This window comes from Loa loa (genome assembly GCF_000183805.2).
Source record: "Loa loa unplaced genomic scaffold supercont3.7, whole genome shotgun sequence".
Taxonomy (NCBI): Eukaryota; Metazoa; Nematoda; class Chromadorea; order Rhabditida; family Onchocercidae; genus Loa; species Loa loa.
The window spans coordinates 625,249-644,518 of NW_018108187.1; the positions used below are offsets into that span (position 1 = coordinate 625,249).

Sequence of the window (19,270 nt, forward strand, 5' to 3'; positions counted from 1 at the left end):
ACAAAGTAATTTGGAATGTTTCTGGATGAGAGTAAATTGAGATTAAAACTTCCCGGAGATTTTGAAGAGGTTTTTATCTCCATAATTTCAGTTCAGTGGTGGAAGTATTATGAGTCGATATGGTGCAATTTTCTGTTCTTTAAATGGCATAACTTCGATAAGAATAGTTGTATTGTTTCAGAAGAAAAGAGAATGGCATTAAACAGTTCGGAAATCCCCGTGTCGAAATTGCTCCGGCAAAAAATCGGGATAGGCGATGTGCAGGAAGGACGGAAAAGTAAGGATGAATATAGAAAGCAAAAGGTACTGGACCTTTACCATTTAAAGAAAATTTTGCAAGTTATTACAAACTAAAAAACGGTATAAGTAAATGGTTTTGAATTTTTTTCCAATCTTAGGGTGAAATGAAAAGTTTTTTGAAGGATTTGGAAGAAGAGCAAAAGTTGGGTATAGCTCCAGCAACAGTGGATGTTGTCACAGGGCGTGATATCAATCCACATATTCCAGAATTCATTGCAAAGCATCCCTGGTATGTACCGGCTGATGGACCTACTCTACAGGTTAATTTAAAAATCTAATTTCAGTCTTATGAGGAGGAAAATGCTTGAAAATAGAAAAATATTTATCATTGGTCATAGTAATAAAGTAATATTTGTTCTTTTGTTTTTCCTCTATTTTTTCCGTTTCCTTTTCAAAGGATAGGAGAGGAAAGGGCACTAATATTGATTGTATGTTGCAACTTTATTCATTTTTCTAGAAAATAAAGCAGTTTTAGCATCAAAGGCCGCACGAAGAGAGACAGATTAAATGGTCATCAATCGACGATTGGTATAAAAGAGGTACAACGAATGAAAGAGCTACGAAGTTCCGAAAGGTTGGTCTAAATTCGAACCGAATATCGCAAAATTCGTTTATTTTATCTTTGCGTTTTTACAATAATTGCATATTTTTTCAAAATAATTGTAAATTTAGGGTGCTTGTGAAAACTGTGGTGCTATGACACACGGAAAAAAAGACTGTTTGGAGAGACCTCGTAAAGTAGGTGCCATATGGACAAATCAGGATATCGCTCCAGATGAATATGTTCAGGTATGTCTTCTAAACCCTTTAAGTGGAAAATAAATTATGTACAAATCAGCTGAGTTTGAAATATTTCTCCAGTGTATACGAAATTATGGTTCTAGAACTTCAGGTTATAGGCGAGCTAGTTTTAAACCACACTATATAATATGTTTCAACAGATATAGTCGAGATTTGGATGGTTGTTAAAAGTTTTTCTGGGTTCTCCCGATTACCTTACTTTCTTGATATTTAATGTAATTATTATATAAAACTATAATTAAAGCCAAAATTAACGCTTGGTTGGGATGCTAAACGAGATCGATGGAATGGCTATGACCCGCAGACGTATAAGCAAGTTGTTGAGGAGCACGAGAAATTGGAGCAAACAAGGAAGCTTCTCAGGGAAGAGAAGGTAATTTTGGTTTTCTCTAATCATTTAAATTTGAAATTGAAATTCTATATCTTCGTTAGCCTATACATCTTATTGGTTTCATTTTCAGATGAAGGGAGAACTTTCGAAAGAGGAATTAGAAGTGGTAGAAGGCAACCATCATATAGCAGAAGAGCCTGCAGACGAAGATATGTATGCTGATGATGCTGATATGGCAGGTGTAACAGTTGATATGGATTCGCGTACGCGAATCACTGTGAGAAACCTTCGTATTAGGTATAGAAATAAAGATTTCAGCTAATGTTGTTAGGTTGTTTCTTTAATAAAAAATATTAATCAGAAAGTAATTTCAGAGAAGATACTGCAAAATACCTCTATAATTTGGATCCAAATGGGCCTTATTATGATCCAAAATCGCGTTCAATGAGAGAGAATCCATTTGCAGTACGTAAATTTTATGCGAAGCATATATCAGTTTTTGTATTTGTTCATTTTATCGTTGTTTTAACTGCGCTATAACATAATTTCAAACAGAACGAAATTTTGTGGTTTTTCAATCATTCAAACTTGTATTCCCCGACTTTGTTAATATCATTCATATAGAACGTACCTGGAAAAGAGAAAGAGGCAGCTAAATTTGCTGGCGAGAATTTCATACGTTATACAGGAGAAGTAGTGCAGGCTAACGAAGCGCAGGTATTCGCATGGCAGGCTCGTTGTAAAGGTTAGCGCATCTATCTTATTTGTATAACTAGAGAAAAAAAGAATTTGAAAGAAGAAATGTAAGTTAAAGTTAATATGTGTGAAGAGTATATCTAGTTCTTATGTAAGAGGAGTTTGGAAACTATGACTAAAATTATACTTATTTCTTTCTCTTACGTATATGGTACTCTACCAAATGGAATGCATTGTCATTTTAAAAAGAAATGAGGACTGAGGTCTTGTTGATGGATAGAGAAGCACGCAGCACTGTGTATTATAACTTCCAGATTTCATTTGGATTTTATGTTCCTTTCTGGCCATTATTAGTCACAAACATTAATCAACAATTATAATCACTATAGTTTTCACGAGAATCTATATCAGAAAATTCCTAAATCAGCTTTGTTAGGGACCAAGTAAGAAAAAATGTCAATTTTTACTTTTGGTGATGATTTAAGCGCGACTGTGGCTTTCCATTACTTCAATTTAGTTGCTATCATTAATTTTAATGTTTCAATTCAGGGATTGATGTCCATGCATTAGCTGAGCCTACAAAACTGGAAGCAATGAAAAAAGAGTTTGAGCAACAAAAATTGGGTGCGAAAGAAGAACACAAAAGCAAATTATTGGAAAAATATGGTGGGGAAGTAAGTATACAATAGTCAATACTAACTCTTCACTTTTAGCGTCTATAATTTGATAAAAGTACTCGTAACTAAACTTGCTTCTCGTAGTGAAATCGATCGGCTGTTCAAGTTTCATATCCGAAGGGCAGTTAGATCTTTATTGGTATCCTCCATTATCTATTGCTTCCTCTAAAAAATTACTTCGTAGTTTACGGATAGAAGCATGAAAATAAGAGGGAACAATGGTCAAAATATTGAAAATATTTTCAGAAATATTTACATGCACCACCGAAGGAGCTGTTATTAGCACAAACGGAAAATTATGTGGAGTATAACCGAAAAGGAAAAGTAATCAAAGGTGACGAGCGACGAGTGATACTAAGTCGTTATGAGGAAGACAAGTAGGTTCTCTCATTTCTTCTGTATTCTGTTGAGAAATTGAGAGATTAAAAAGCCATAAAATGTATAATTGCATAATGCATAAGATTTTAGCATATGTTTTTGATAAACATGTAAGGATCAGTGATTATGTGGAGTAAATTTGTTAGCAGTTGACGAGTGATAATAATGTCCTTTATATTTAGATACTTGAATAATCACAAGTCTGTTTGGGGATCTTATTGGAAATCTGGGCAATGGGGTTTCGCATGTTGTCATTCTTTCATAAAGGCCTCATATTGTCTTGGTGAAGCTGGTAAAGCTAGGAATGCAACAGATCTGAAAGTAGCTGTTTTACCGCAAGATGTAATTACAAACTCAACTCCAAATGTCAAGCACGAAATTACCGGTATAAATTTTCATAGTTACTCGGATAAATCAGCCAGTTTCCAAATTTATTTGCAGTCTTGTATAAATGGTTAGTTTTCATAGATACAACATCGGACAATGAGCTGGAAGATGAAAATTCCTCTGTTGGTAATGAATCATCTTTGGACGCATTTGGCTCCGATATGAGTGCTAAAGAAGAAAGAGAAGAAAAAGAACGACAATATGAACTAGAGAAAGGTACTTTGCATATTTTTTGATGCTAGAAATTCAGCTGTTACGGTAGTAGTTGTTTTGCCACAAAACATGAACACAAACACAGATTAAGAGAGAATCTGTTGATTCCTATTTTCCATCGTTCGTGGTATTTGAAGATATGATAAATTTATTGAAGAAAAAATATCATTTGGCATTCAGCTGAACGTGACGAAAGAAGGCGTAAGAAAAGGAGGGATAAGAGAAAGCGACGAAAAGAGCGGGAAGATAAGAACAAAAAGATTTCGAAGTTAAAGAAAAGAGGAAGTTTGGATGGAACTTCATCAGATAATGGGAAAGAACAGAAGAAAGAACTAGAACATGCAATTAAAAAGATCTATAAGGACTGGGAAGATGCAGAAGAAAGTTTGCAGCTGGTATTTTTTTCGATTTTTGTAAAAAGAGGGCTACTTATCACAAATAGTTCTCGCCACTTCTTTTTTCAAAAAATCTTCTGGTATGTGCAATTATCTAACCATCCCTAGAAGCAGCATCTCTAGAATGGAAATTAGGTCGTATTGTCATGGATTAAGCGTCGGATGAAATTAAATATTGATCAAGAGATGCTGCTATGTATATGTTTCTTCGATGAGACTGTCATAGTTAGTAATTAAGAGAGCGTAACATCAGCAAAGTCAAGTAGAGAAAAATATAAATTTCCAGGGCGATCGAAAACGGCGCTATCATTCCAATTATGACGTAAGTGCTCCAACACCCACTGAAATGGAAGCTTATAAATTGACGAAAATCCATGCTGACGATCCAATGGCTGCATTTATAAAAGAAAAGCATTGGAAAAAACACTCAGAAAAGGACTGAATCCTTTTTGATATTGTGAAATTGATCTTGTAAAATAAATTTAAACGCATCTTGAGAATGCTGTTTAGTTGTTGATAGATTTTTCTCTTTTCAAGAGTTCAGGCTCATTAAACTGTGGAAACAGTAGGTTTAAGTCTGTGATGAGTTCCATTAAGTTTCGGTTTGAGAACATTTATTCCCGATTCCAATGGGGTTCTTCATTTTTCAGTTTTTTTTCTTTTTTTTTTTTGAAAATTGTGTATAAATACATATAGATGAATATGATTACTTCCTACCCGTTTACAATTAAGTCAAAATTTCGATTATACTACGGACACTTTAAATATGATTATCTCCTTCCGTTGTTGATCTCCACAAAAGCACAAAAGTCAGTTTTCCATCAATTGAAGGTAACATTCAAAGAATCAGTGTAAGGAGCAAATGATGAAATGAATTGTAGTTAAATCTGGAGCAGAATTTTCTTATGTTTCAAGTTCATCAGTGTAACTGCATGCTTTTTCCTCTTATACATAACAATATTACGTAAATATAAAAATATAAAAGATAGAATGTTGGAATCGTGCTCGTGACGCATTTTGTAGTACTATTTAATATAATATAAATGAAGTATGATACGATGGGTATGGATGCTGGATTTCTTACATCAGTTAACGGGGATGTGAGACGTGGAGGAAAGGTGATTTCGTTGTCCAGTGATGAGCGCCATTTTTGAATAATATCTGGTCATTAAAGAACTAGGTTAACCGGACAATAGTGAGAGATGATTTGATCACGTGATGGTCATGGCGAACAGTAAGTTGTTTTGTATTTCATTAGGTATATGTATATATAGGATTGTGGACCGGCAAACCCTGAGCTAATATCTTCTTCATATTTATAAACTTATTGATCAAAAAGAGTACAAGGTCGAATATTCATTTCCTTTGTAGAAATAAATTCATTAGCATTAAGCTATATTATGGTAAGTTACTAATGCTTGTTCAAAAAATCTTTTGCAAAGGTGGAATCTTAGAACAGTCAAATAAGCTGCTCATGATAGAAGGGAGATGGCAGTGTTACTTTAATAAATTATTAACATCAATATATACATTTTGTTTGATCAGACAGCTTTCAATTAGTTTCAGTTCAAACACGGTTGCTGATTTGGGATCGAAAAATCACCTCGTTCATGGTAATGAATGCTGTTCTCAATTCGCACAGTGATCTACGCTTCGTCTTTTTATGTATGGAGTGGTCAATGCATGGTGCTTTATGGCTAGTTTTTAGGTATTTCATCTTCTTCATATTCTTATTCAAGCTTTCAAAACTGGTTTATCAAGTGGAAATTGTTTTTATTAATTTGTATCCAGTAAATGAATAATTTTGATAAATCTTGAAATAGCATTTTTGGGTATTTCAGGGTTTTTCAACTTTTTGATTTCAAATGAGTCAATCACTACGTTAATATTATTTTCAGTTCGTTTATATTCCTGATATCTATGAGATATAATTTTTCATTGAATACCAGATATGAATTAGCTATATTAACATTTGGTAAGTGCTTTAATTTTTTAGGCGGTTTTTTTTCCAGTATTATCAAAATCAACAGTTTTTTTCACTTCTTTTCTAAGAAAATTGAAAATCTGTAATGTTAAGACACTTGGGTAATTTTTTAAGGTCTCTGTACTGATTTGATAATTGTTGGGGTTATCAAAGGAATAATAAGAAGATCGCGGCCACCTTTTGACATCAAGGATCAGGTATATGATTTTGAATCTGATTGTATGACTAGGTGTTAACACCAACTCCCTCAAGTTAATGTAAAAAAAAGATACACAAGTCTTTTCTTGTCTTCTTCATCTCTTATAATCCCTTCTAACTTTTTGCTGTTTCACTGGACGGCAACTATTCTTCTGCCACTTTCCAGAGCAGGCGAATTTGAATTTGAAAAGGAAATGAATAAAGATTATCACGAATCAGGGAATGAAAGGTATTCTGTCGGATAATCAAACTGCCTTTCTTGTTTACATAAAACTTTGCAGCTCTACGAGGCGCCTTTGGTTGACAAATTTTCGTTTCCTTCTGGTCATTCTTCTCGTGGTGCAATGCTCTCAGTCTTGTGGTAACGCTCAAATTTAAAATTTGCATACATTGATAGTTAGGGAAGTTTTTTTATGAGGTATTCTAAAATATTCCAATGCTAATACAGTAACATTTGCATCCGTTTCAGCTTGACCTTTTGTTCGCTTCCATATTTTATTACTCTTGCTGTGAAGTTATTTCCAATTGTATTGGGAGCTTCAAGAATTCTTGTTGGCCGACACTATGTTAGCGATGTTGTGATAGGTTCATATCATCAACTTCCTTTTTTGCAATTAGGAATAAGTATCTCTTCAAGATAGCTATAAGTAACACGATCATAAAGCATCTCTTCCGAATTTGATTTAGCAGTTGCTAATAATGACTCATTTGGTATTTCAAAATCTTGATTGTTTGATTTAGAACTTAAACTTTTAGATCTGAAGTGGACACTTTCCTTTCATGGTTTCTCTACATTTGTATTTCAGCTTTTCTTTATAGGTTTATTACTTGGTTACGCAGAAGGGAATTTCGTACAATGTTTGCCATTGCATACAGTAGATCTGCTGAAACAGATGTTTCCTATGATATTTGATGGTAATGAACAATGGAAAACATAACTTGATGTAAGCTTAGAGAATTTCTTTAACTTTACATTAGTAATATCTGGTAATTGTCGTTATTCATAAAGTAATCTTTGTTTAGTTGTGTCACATTTATCAGCGATTCTTCTCATTTAATTAAAAGAACCTTTTTTAAAAGAAACTTTTTAAGAACCTAAAGGAACCAGAACATTTTTTCTCATTTAAAAGAACCTTTTCTGAACACTGATATGTAGCTCCAAGGCAAAGCGTATTAATTACACAGTGCACCTATATTATCGATGGTTTTGCGTCCCTTAAATCTTAATCGAGTTTACTTTTCAATTCCGCTGAAAACTTGGAACTTCTGAGATTTTTAAATTTTTAGTGAGTAAACAGCCCAGATGAAATTCCGATGAACTCTTTTGCTTTAGATTACGCCAATTCTTTTAACATGCTGCATCACCGTTTGGCTATGCACCGTTGGAAGGAGCTCGGAATGACAGTCATTCCGTTTCTGAATAAAATTCATCCCGAAGAAGTAAATGTAGTTCGAAATAGTTGAGGAATGGAATGTTTTCTTTCTCCAAGAATTTGAAAAAATCCATTTGCTGAACTTTTTAAGCTTACCTTTATCCGGTTTTATTATATAGAATAAAATATTTCCTCACACTGATAATCGATTTCGTGACAATGAATAAGAGTATGAATAACATTGATTTTTTTTGCTTTCAACACCGAACAATAAAATATCTAAACGTAACATAGTAAACGAATCTCTTGGTATTCAAACAATGAATAACACTTCCTGGCCAAATGAAACTAATCATTTCTTCGAGAAGCTCATTGCCGTCCTTCGTCGTTAAACGTTTTAGAAAACGGTTTTTTAGTAATCATTTCTTTCAAAATCTCCTAGGGAAGTACCGAGTTAAAGTTCAAACACCCCATGGACAATATATTACTTCGAATAATCATTCCTACTTGAAGGAACAAACATCCGTGGATGTTACTTCAATATTCTCCAACTCATTTTGCGCTCTAGGGATATTCTAATGCTTAATTTACAGGCGACAACGCTTTCTTTTGGTCAACGCTTTCTTTTTTTCAACGCTTTTTTTCAACGCTTTCTTTCTTTTGGTCTTTTGGTTTTTTTACTGATTTCTTTCCAGTATAACAATATTATTACTATTGTCCTGCTTTTATCATTCCTTTTTTCAGTTTTGTTAATATAAGACATGAAAATCACTTAATACATCAAATATAAACAATATCATTGAACTAGCAACACTAAACTCAAAATCGAAAATTGAGGGAAGCCTTCGGCACACGTCACGGCAACAGTGTAGCACACAAGTCCGGTAGGTGTTGATGAATTTTGATAATTTAATGGCATGAAAATCATTCGCGGGCATACTTAAGAAATGTGAAAAACATTTAGATCGGAACTTGAAAATTGGAAGTAAGAAGGTGCTGTAGCCTCTTTTAAAAAGGAAACCGTTCACATCCTTTATAGACTATCCACTGCGTTTAATACATGGGAAAAAAGGATACAAAATCTTTTCGAGCAAAGTCGGAAAACATGAATCCAAGACTAAAATTGACGACCTGAAAATTTTCAATAAGAAAACGAACCCAAAATTCTCCAAACGAGTTCGATAATATTATTTTCACTTCATAAAAATGAGAATGTTGTCGTGAAAGAAATATTATGAGAGTCAGAAGATGAGGATTACTGTTTTTTGTTAGTAATAAAGCAGTTATTTCTTTATAAAAAAGTGACTTACTGAACACCGATTGGTTATGTGTTCGAGGTATATAACAGTTATCCTTTATTGTTGTTCAATAACAGATACAATAATAACAGGTTAGAAGTAATTCCGATTGTAGTATAATAAGGTCCAATAACGTAGAATAACGGGAGAAGTATTGAAGTAAAGATTCGTAAATAGAGAGGAAATAAGTCTGGGTTATACTGAGTAGCGTTGAGTAGCGACGTGCAGAAAAATTTAACATTAACATTAAACCTTCTTAGGGATTCTTAGGGTTTATATATAAGCTGTGTGAAGAGGAATAATCATTGTATATTGACAGTATTCTCACAGGTGCAAGAGAAATTTACATATAAGAACAGTTCTCTTTAGAAAAGATTGCATAGAAATTATTTTATCTGATGTACAGCTTTCTCACCATTGTATAAAAGATTTTGCATGAGATAAAGCCTTTACAAATTAGTTACCATATATGCACAAATCTTAACATCAAAAGAAGTACTTCTAGTAGATTAGATAACTGACTCATGAATTTAAGCATGAGAGAAAAAATATGTAAATGCGATCTATTTGAATGAATGATTTTACGATATAACTATTTCGGTTTTTCCGACAAATGTTATTTTTTTTTTAAGACGTTTCCTCTGTCAGATCAAACACCCAATCTATGCTTTTATTACTATGTATAACAAGCTATGTTTATTCTAACTTTTTCGCTTCCATTTCCCGCCGATCTCATCTACGACAGCAAAAATCTTCTTAATCAGAGGAACTGAACAGTTTTCTAATGTTTAAATTCTAAACTTCAACTAAGAGCTGTGCTTATGAATTATGTCCAAACAACTCAACCGTCTTTTTTCACTTGGTAAAAAAGAACATTTCTATGTTTGTTACCATTTAGATGTAGAAAATTGGAAGAGCAACTTATAGAAAAATCTCTAGTTCCTTCTTTACCTGCATTCTATCAATGATAAATCAAAAAGCGCTGAATAGAAGCGATAACAAAAAATGCAAATTCTTCGCAAAAATATTAACCATAAATTTCTCAATAGAATGACATACTACTTCAATAGTTACATAAATAATAATGATATCTAAGCAGCCATACAATTTTCATGAAAGTACCAATAGTTGAAGTAAGCGCAATTATGCGCCAAAAAACTTAGCTAAGGCTGTTTATCCTATATGCAACCCTTCATGGTATTAAATTCTATAAGTTAGCACCACAAGTGAACGGCCGATTCATTTTGTTATTATTACGAACATAATCTCTCCTGACAAATAAGTGATATAATTTCACCACATTCGGTGTGCTGTTATTAATGAGAACATGTATCCTAGCATCAATCGTCAACTAATTTATATTAACGAAACCGAAATAATAAACTGCGAATAAACTATTTCCTTTAAGTTAAAATTTCATCGTATCCTTCGGGAACAGCATAGCTTCTTACTCGACTGAAAAACAGTGGTGGATATGCCTGATGATCAGTCGTATCCAAACAACTGTTAGACACCTTACCGTCCAAATAAGTTATTGTACAATTATATTCAAAAATTTGTAATACACAATGAACTCTTCGCTTCTTTCCATCTCCAAAATGTAATTCCATGTCAAATTTCTGATCCACTATCTGCAAAAAAAATATGGAGTTATTGAACTGCAAAAAAGATTACTCTTTTTAATGAAAATTGAACTTACTTCATAGGGTAGGAATTGGTGAAACGATTTGTGGATAGGTCGCGCTCGTTGCAGCGATTTTTCGTTACGGCGATGAAACTAAATTTTTTTTTTTGCAGTAGGAGTATGCTTTAAAACAAACTGACAAGAAAACTAATTCTAAAATTTAAGTGGTAAAAATGAAAGAAAATCTCCCCAAAAACGATACCTGTGCTGCTATACGACCTTGACCCACCATCCAGTAACGACCAAAAAGAACCCCAGCTAAATGAGGAGTTTTTGATTTCAAAAGCCTCACAACTTGTGCCGGCGCTTCAGATGTGATAATCATGATCACTGTACCTAAATATCGAAAAGAAATATCGTTATCCTTAACTGTGGGCTTCAATTTCATATGAACAATAATCTATAGATTGCTTGCGAAAAGTATGGTAGCTGGATAGGTTTGCAATTTGTTGCATAAAAAAACCAACAATGGAAAACACAATAACGAACCATCTGCAAAAAATCTCAACATCCGATAATAAATGACTATATGCCAAGGCTTGTAGAACTGATCCTGAAAAGGTAATAAGGAAACTCCCGCTAAAGGTAATAAATCTAACTGCACTTTTCTTTGCACTTTTTAAATAAATAACATTAAGTAGGACAAATAATGACAAACGAACAGTGAACAAAATAAACATGAGTTTTTAGGATGTACCTGAAATGTACTAGAACAGAAATACCTGAAAAGATGCTTCTCCGTTACGCAGATATGTCATTTTCCCGATATAAACTCCGTGCAGATAAGGATGTGGACATGTTATATACATTTGACGCCAACTGACTAATGCGGAGCATGAGGTCGAGTTTATATATTTTGCGCCAAAAGTCAGACGACAAACTGCATGCCACAGTTCTTCGTCACTAAAAAACATCCAGATGAAGGAGGCAGAATTTCGGAAAAAAGAATTCTCATAGAAAATGAACAATTTTCAACTTTATTTAAAAATAAATCGATATATGACGGTAATTTCATATTAGTTTACCGTAACAATTTCTTATAGCGGTTCCTAACAAAGTAGATTAACTTACAGAACTCGCATTCCGCTAAATATGTCGGCTTTCACAACACCAAATGCCACCGTAACATAATCCATTTATCACATTATTTGTCAAGCAATGGTACGGTGTTCGCGGACTAGTAAATTTAAATTTAAACTAACCAATTATACAACACTGAAGTAATAATGCTAACCGTGCAAGAAGATAAAATCCAGCTGAAGTCATCGACAGCAATTCCAGGCAGTACACATCAAGCTCGCTCCCAACAATATATCGCATCAGTATGGAAAGTAGTTCCATAGGTAAAAGCGCGAATGGGCAAGGCTCATCTGCAATAACATTTACGTCTGATGTAGACTTGTGCTGTAGGGCATTTGTAAAATTACAATGCAATTCGCACAATGTTATTCATCTAAATAAAGTCATATACAACATTTCGAAGAAAATTTCGAAAATTACGAAAGAATTGAGCAGGTTATTTATACAGCGAATAAAATTCCCTTCTCGAACAGAATATTTTTTAAAATCGTTCAAGCATCATTAATAAATATCTTTGGTTTCTATCCAACTTTTTTCAAGTCGGATTAAATCCAAAACGTAAAAGTGTTTACTAAAACTATTACCTGGAAATTCTGGTTCAAAAAATCTTCCCTTGTCAAGAAGTCGTTTACGAAGAACTTTTTCTAAACCATGAGAACTACAACGAGGTCTTGAATGAGAACGGTGGCGATCATTAGACCCAATCGTGTTCTGAAACCATTCACAATAGTACTGAAATGCCGACGTAATTTGCCTGTAGTAATAAAAAAATTACGATCATAAACTAGAAATATTCTGGGGAAAGGAAATATTGGTAAGCTTTATTCAGAGCTAAAAAGATATTGTATAACCGTTGAAGTACGATCTCTGTACAATCTTGATTCAATATCGGGAACCATACGCACAGCACCCATATACCTCCGAACTGCTTCCCACATATCGCCTCGTCTCTCGCAGTCTACACCTTCCAAGAACAGCTTTGTTGCCTCAAATCGTTTACCAATTTTTCTCTAATTTCCACACTCTATGATGAAATATTAATCTCTTAAAAAATATGAGATCCAGTCAATTTCAAAGCAAGCAAATAATTTACAATATACATAGCTTTATCCAACAACACACGTTTGACTGAAATATCAATCTTGCTAATCATTAAATGCATCGCAAAAACCTAGAGCAATCTAACTTGATAAAGTATTTTGAAGCTACAGCACTTATATCATACTTATAATTTCTGTACATATCGAATAAGCAAAGTTACAGCATCGTGCAGCAACTGCTCATGTCTGCTTCTAGTTTCCATTGATATCGTATTCGATTCCTTCAACCGAGAATCTAATTCTGACTTCCATTCCTTCCTAAACACTAAGAGAAAAAATTTCCAATGAACCGCCGTACAGAGAGATCCACCCCATCTCAACAGAATGACATAAAACCATCAATTTATGAATATAATAAAACAGTTCAGTTATTAAACGTATTGAAATTAAATTGATATCAAGTTAACCTGAAATTATATAGCGTTGTTTCAGCGGTGTTTTGAAAATATAGAACATCAGCCGATTTAGCGCGAGAATCATTACCTTTATCTCTTTCATCTTCTGCGAACAATGGGACCAAATTACTCTACAACAATAAATTGCTGAAAAAACAATGGAGAGAAGCAAAGTTCACCTATATAAAGGTAAACAACTGTGCATATCTCAGGGCAATCGAAGTTATGAAAGAAAAAGTAACCTCGGAATCAAAGTCATCCTCACTCGCTTCTCCATTCAAAACCTTCTGGCTCTCTGTTCCTCTCTCTTGTGACATTGTCCACCTAAAACCCAACACGATTCAAAGCGAAAACCACCAAATCAAACTTCATTATTTCTGAGTTCACAGAGTCTATATCACTGATAAGACTTTCCACATCTACAAGGAACAATAAAAATATAGGATAGATTTGCTCTGACATGTAGACTGTTAGCAAGAGAAGCTTTACTAGCAGGTTTCCTTAATAAGAGATTGAACTGTCGAAAGCACCCCTTGTACCAATTACTAATACATCTATGAAGTACACCAATCAATAATTTGTAAATTTAATGAAAATACTCTTTTGCTCAACACACCATTCATACAAAATCAGAACAGCTAATTGCATAATGGCCCCACCACCACAACATACTGTTGTCATCATAGTTACTTACCAACACTCCTTTTATCGCAAATCATCTACGAACCGCAAGTCCAGATAAGGTTTGCTAAATTGTCATACCGCTGGATGGCAAAATATGAAAAGCGATGTGATCGATATGAAAAAGCTAATCCTATCACTCCAAAATATTGGAACAAAATTGCCGCAATTGGTTACTTGACGCCGAATCTGTGGAAAGAATTACTTGGCTTAGTATGTTTGTTGATAGAGGAATTATGTTAATAGATTATTAACAGTCATCTTAATCATTCTATTTTGCATGGCATGTTGGCTCCTTATTCTCTCCTTTCTTTTCCTGCTCAAAAATTCCTATTTATCGACATTTCTTTGCTTTCTTTTATTAAAATAGCAAAGTTTTTGCCATTTATCGGTCATATCGTTTAATATAATTTCTGGTCACTACTGTTCCTACTAAAGTTCATACTTCTTTTAAGTTCTACATTTCATTTAGTCTTTATCTTGAATGCAATATATGTTTACATGGAAATGGTTAACTGGACTATGAATAGTTCATACCTACTAAAAGTCACGTTCGCTTAACATAAGAAAGACTGTTATATCCTTAATCTTATTCATTGCCAACTCCTTCCCCATAATTTTTTGAATCTTTAAATACAGAAATGTGTTATTGCTCAATACATCGATAAATTCACACATTTCGTCAGCTAGATATTTATAAGCTTATTTTTCTAGTGCTGGAAACTTATCAAGGTAAGTTTAATCTTTTGGTGAATGTTAAAGAAGGAAAAGCATAAAGTTCCTCAACATCTACAGCAAAGCTTTTTCTTATAACTGAACTTAATGCTAAAGAATTTGTATTTGTTCATCTATTATCAGGTGAATGTATAATTCGTTCGTTCAGATATTTTATCAGTGAGTCGTGTGGAGAGCATTTGACAATTCTTACCAACGAAAACTGCAAAGGGATGCTCATTAACCATTCGTTTGCATTAGACTCGATGCTTTCTTGCTTGCAGTTGTTATCAGTTTGTTTAGATCATACGGAATGATGTTTTAGTGCTTTATCAATCAGCCAATCCGTCTCGGTTACATGTCGCATAAACTCTGCTATCTTTCCTTGTTGGATAGTATGGGAATAGATAGCTCATAGAGACAGACTATTTCTCATTATTGTTCATCGCATTTCATTTTATGCTTTTATTATTCTAATTCTAAATCATACAATTTATACAGCAGTCGATTTTTTTTTTACTTCCAGCAAATACTTCACTTCTCAATACGTTAATTACTAAACCGAAATTTCATACCATTGTCTCTTCAACTGATGACTAGTGACTGGACAACATTAGCCATTCATATCTTACTAGTTTGCAATACGGGACCATTCGTTCGAGAATGTCTGCATCTGGTTGAGATCAATAAAGAGCAATTCAACATCATTGTCTTAACATCCATTGTTTTCAGTTGAAACAACAGGACACATTCTTCTATCAACTTCGAGATAGCAAGAAATGTCAATTAATTTATATGCGTAACAATATTTAGTGAACTGAACTTGCACAAACAGTGTGAATATCACCGATAGTAAGTGGAATATTGGATTGGAAACATCGGACTACCATTGAATTTTATGGAATCGAATTTAATATGTTTTATTATTGTTGATATGTGACATATGCAGATAAATAAGGTTGGAGAAATTCTGAGAAGATAGTACATTTCCGCTGTGATGATGTATATTTTCCACTTTTTTCTTTTTTTTTGTCCTTCTTGTAAAGAATTTCTTCTGCTTTCAATATTTCTTGATCCTTATTTGAAATGTCTTCCTGGAAAGCGAAGAAAAGTAAGGAAAATACATTGGCTGATGGAAAATTTGTTTATTTAGCTTCAAACAAAAATATCAGTATTAAATTTCGTCCTTTGTTTACTACAAAACTTTAATTACTCTATCATGAGATTAGATACGCATAATTTAGAACTAAATGTTATCTATTTTTGTTCTATAACAACATATTTAACAGGCTTCATAAAAGCGCTAATGCAGCTAATTTGTAGCAGTAATTGAAAACATTTACTGGCCAAAACTTAGAAATTTCTAGTGACATGTATCCAGAAGTATGGTTTACTTAGCGCATAAATATAGTTTACGGGAATGATTTTGTTTTGGATTAGATCCTTTAAAACTGTACGATCGTCGATACACTGATTTTAATATCGTATCGCTTACTTACTAGGCATTTCCAAGATTGTCTGGTTTATTGCTAAATCAATACTTATAATTAAATCCTAACGGTAAGGGCATATCCGAAATACGTCCGCCAATACCACCCTTAACTTAGGTAAAAATTTTCTACACGCAGATGCTGATACATTTGATCAAATCTCGTTAAGTTATCATCATTTACTGGTCATTTCAGTTATTATTATGTTGTCCAAGATTCCAAATGAGAAGCAAGTCCACGTAATACATCCACTTTATTTATGCAAAAATAAATATGAACTTTAAAAGTGAACGGGAAGAGTATGCTGGTATGTCCACTTTCCAAAACAGCTGAATTGCAAAATTCGACTAGTGAGGTGAAACTTGCTGAAAGAGGCATAATCATTGATTAACATCTACCTACATACTTTCTTCTATGTATGAGTGTGCAATTGTAAATGATGGGTCCGTGTCTTCAGACATGTTAAGCATGAGACAATGGTTGCTTTATGGATGACATTTCTCCCTGCAAGACCACCCATCCCTCTTCTGCCCTTCCTATCGTGCTTCTCACTTGCTAACCGGAATCATAGTCGTGAAAATATCGAACCGCTCCGATCACTGCCCCTCTCCCCCTAAACTACTTATATATTCCACTCATAACTGCCACTCCTATTTTTTCCTTTTTCAAACAGCGCTTTAAATGGATTGGCAGGAAGGTGCCATCTACTATCCTCATAAGGATGAGATTCTCAAGATCAGCCAATCTTCCTGTCTACTCTAACATTGGACTTTGTTACTGTACTTAGTATTCAAACTGTTTGGGCAGGTTACCTGATTAACAGCAGTAGCTATATTTTTTTATGTAAAGATTAAATACATAGATTTTTCGATTGCCCATGTCAGTATTCGTTACTTTAGATCAGATGTTTCCTATGAGAATGACAACTTTAAGCTAGTACCTAGTTTCCACTTGAAATTGATTATTACGTTGAAATATTTTAGCTTTTAATCTTCTATACTTCTGGAGTGAAAATTCCCCAACAATAATGAGATCGGTCTACATTAAATGACGCGTTGTAGTCAGTTGTCACTTAATATTCTAAAAATACTTTGACGACTTTATAATTTAGGCAATCTTGCTCCTTCACTACACTTGGACATATCGAATCAACTTTTCTTATTGAAATGTCTTAATGAATAAGTGATTCCAATACGTTTACACCGCACCTTGTTTCTCGAAATGAGCTTGCAGTGCTAGTTTTATGTTCTTCTTAATCTATGCGTTAATTAGATTTTCAGTATTTCAAATCTCCCGTCATGTTTAGTGTTGATTAATGCTGATTACCAATGAATAAAGAAAATTGTTTTAGGTACAGTAAGCATTATTTAACCTATACAGTACGCCTTATATACCAAAAAGATTTTTCGTAGCTGTGCATAGGAGGTCAGGACACTTGGAAACTAACGTTCATGCAAATGTTTTATACTTCAGCGAAATTCTTCGTAAACATTTCATTTTATTTCAACATATCTTCCTCTAGTTTTAAGAACTTTTTCGAATTGAACAAATCCTTCAGATGTTTCGTCCTGGTAGATTGCGAACTTGTGTGGGTGATAATATATATATCAAGGGACAAGTTCCATGCATCACAGAGAAGAGGAAGGAAGGTGTAGGTAATCATCATGCTATCTGATTTAGCATTGCTTCTAAATTGTTTCGAGAAGACACACTATGCTATTTGGCTTAAAGAACAAATGGTCATTTTGGGAAACAGGAACTGATCGTGGTCATTGCTATAGCGTTTTTCACAGTTCTCGTACATGAGGAGTCGAAGGGAGTCGAAAAATTACTTAGACCGCACCATCTCGTGCCATTTTTTATCGTCGCTCTACCTCCTTAGTGCACCATTTCCTTCACTTTTCATTGTACCGTATTCCTTCTTGTCGAAAAAGAGCGGAGTAAAGAATGGAGGAAGTAATGCATTCTTGCTGTGTCTTACATTTTTCTGAGTAAGGCAAGAGTTTGCTTGTCATTGGAATGGCGTCTTTATCTTTGGATAATTCCAACACAGTTTAGTTACCTGTGGTTTATAGCTAATCTGCAACTTTCAGCTTGGGGACATTTTAAAGCTTTTCTCTTTTAAATGTGATGTTACATTTCATAAATTCAAAAATCGATCTTATATTTCTCTATTTATTGTTTACACTCCTCCAGAACAGGAGAATATTTATTGAACTAGTTTGTCGAGACATTGCTATATGCATACAATTGTTTGACTAACGAATATAGAACGAACATTCATTAGTTGAGAAACGAATTGGATAAATCTTTCATAAAGTTGATGTAATATTTTAATGTTCCCAATACATTTCTTATGTCAAGATCTCAGGTCGTCTTTAACCATTATTCGAATTGTGTGCAGATGATTAGAAATTGCCAATTAAAATAGACTCAGTAGTACAAGGCACGAATTAGTTTTTCCGTTTTAGCAATTGCCGCCTTACTTATCATTACAACTACGAGCATACAAACATCAAACTTTTTCAAGTTTTTGTAGAAAATCGGGCTCAGACTTTTTTATTAGCACCCTATTCTTGTATAATGTAGGCTTCTAATTTGTTTTGAAAAAGATGATTAAGAATTCTGCAGAAGTAGTATTTGTGAGACAGGTAAATGAAAAATCGGCTATCTTTTTCGGAAATGTTTTGAAGCTGAAAATTCATTACTTTTCTAAGTATTTAAAAAACAAGCCATAAGATTTCGCATAGCTGAAAAAGGGTGGGAATGCTACCATATCTAAATAAGACTCCAAATCTTTTCCAGAAATGAATTTCAAGAAATCAGTTTCTGAAATTAGTGAAGAATATATTAAAATCAAATAAAAGCGAAATGTGCGAGGAAGTAAGCAAAATGACAAAAAACATGCATTTTTCTGTTTGCTTAAGAAGAATTGTATCTTTTTAGAGACGGCGCAAACGCTTTTTTGAGTTTTTTTTGAGTTAAATGTTTTTTTTTTGATTTACTTCATTTAAATTACAAAGATTTAAATGAGGAAATTATTGCCTCCACCAAAGCTTTTAGATTCTTAGGTCTAGTTATCAGAGGTGCAAGTT

The 19,270-nt window shown here is 33.7% G+C and overlaps 3 protein-coding genes across 3 annotated transcripts; 2 read left to right on the plus strand and 1 right to left on the minus strand.

Annotated features, from left to right (window-relative positions):
• The first annotated feature begins 174 nt into the window (after positions 1 to 174).
• Positions 175 to 4,809, plus strand: LOAG_00359 (hypothetical protein). Its single transcript, XM_003135899.2, has 14 exons — positions 175 to 303; positions 423 to 560; positions 776 to 874; positions 973 to 1,089; positions 1,346 to 1,474; positions 1,563 to 1,729; positions 1,807 to 1,897; positions 2,057 to 2,177; positions 2,678 to 2,802; positions 3,052 to 3,182; positions 3,366 to 3,568; positions 3,652 to 3,786; positions 3,964 to 4,178; positions 4,465 to 4,809. The coding sequence occupies exons 1-14, from the start codon at positions 193 to 195 to the stop codon at positions 4,618 to 4,620; spliced, it is 1,938 nt and encodes a 645-aa protein (XP_003135947.1). The 5' UTR covers positions 175 to 192; the 3' UTR covers positions 4,621 to 4,809.
• A 371-nt stretch (positions 4,810 to 5,180) lies between these two features.
• LOAG_00360 (hypothetical protein) lies at positions 5,181 to 7,792 on the plus strand. The gene is made up of 8 exons (XM_020445410.1): positions 5,181 to 5,412; positions 5,745 to 5,886; positions 6,077 to 6,153; positions 6,277 to 6,359; positions 6,642 to 6,721; positions 6,830 to 6,945; positions 7,180 to 7,304; positions 7,694 to 7,792. Exons 1-7 carry the CDS (start codon positions 5,397 to 5,399, stop codon positions 7,296 to 7,298), a joined length of 633 nt encoding a protein of 210 aa, XP_020304126.1. The 5' UTR covers positions 5,181 to 5,396; the 3' UTR covers positions 7,299 to 7,304; positions 7,694 to 7,792.
• A 2,335-nt stretch (positions 7,793 to 10,127) lies between these two features.
• On the minus strand, positions 10,128 to 13,715 carry LOAG_00361 (hypothetical protein). Its single transcript, XM_003135901.2, has 11 exons — positions 13,533 to 13,715; positions 13,303 to 13,421; positions 13,057 to 13,153; positions 12,647 to 12,781; positions 12,380 to 12,506; positions 11,950 to 12,085; positions 11,438 to 11,618; positions 11,205 to 11,268; positions 10,918 to 11,051; positions 10,731 to 10,808; positions 10,128 to 10,662 (listed from the first exon to the last, which is right to left on the minus strand). The coding sequence occupies exons 1-11, from the start codon at positions 13,605 to 13,607 to the stop codon at positions 10,435 to 10,437; spliced, it is 1,374 nt and encodes a 457-aa protein (XP_003135949.1). The 5' UTR covers positions 13,608 to 13,715; the 3' UTR covers positions 10,128 to 10,434.
• Positions 13,716 to 19,270: the final 5,555 nt, after the last annotated feature.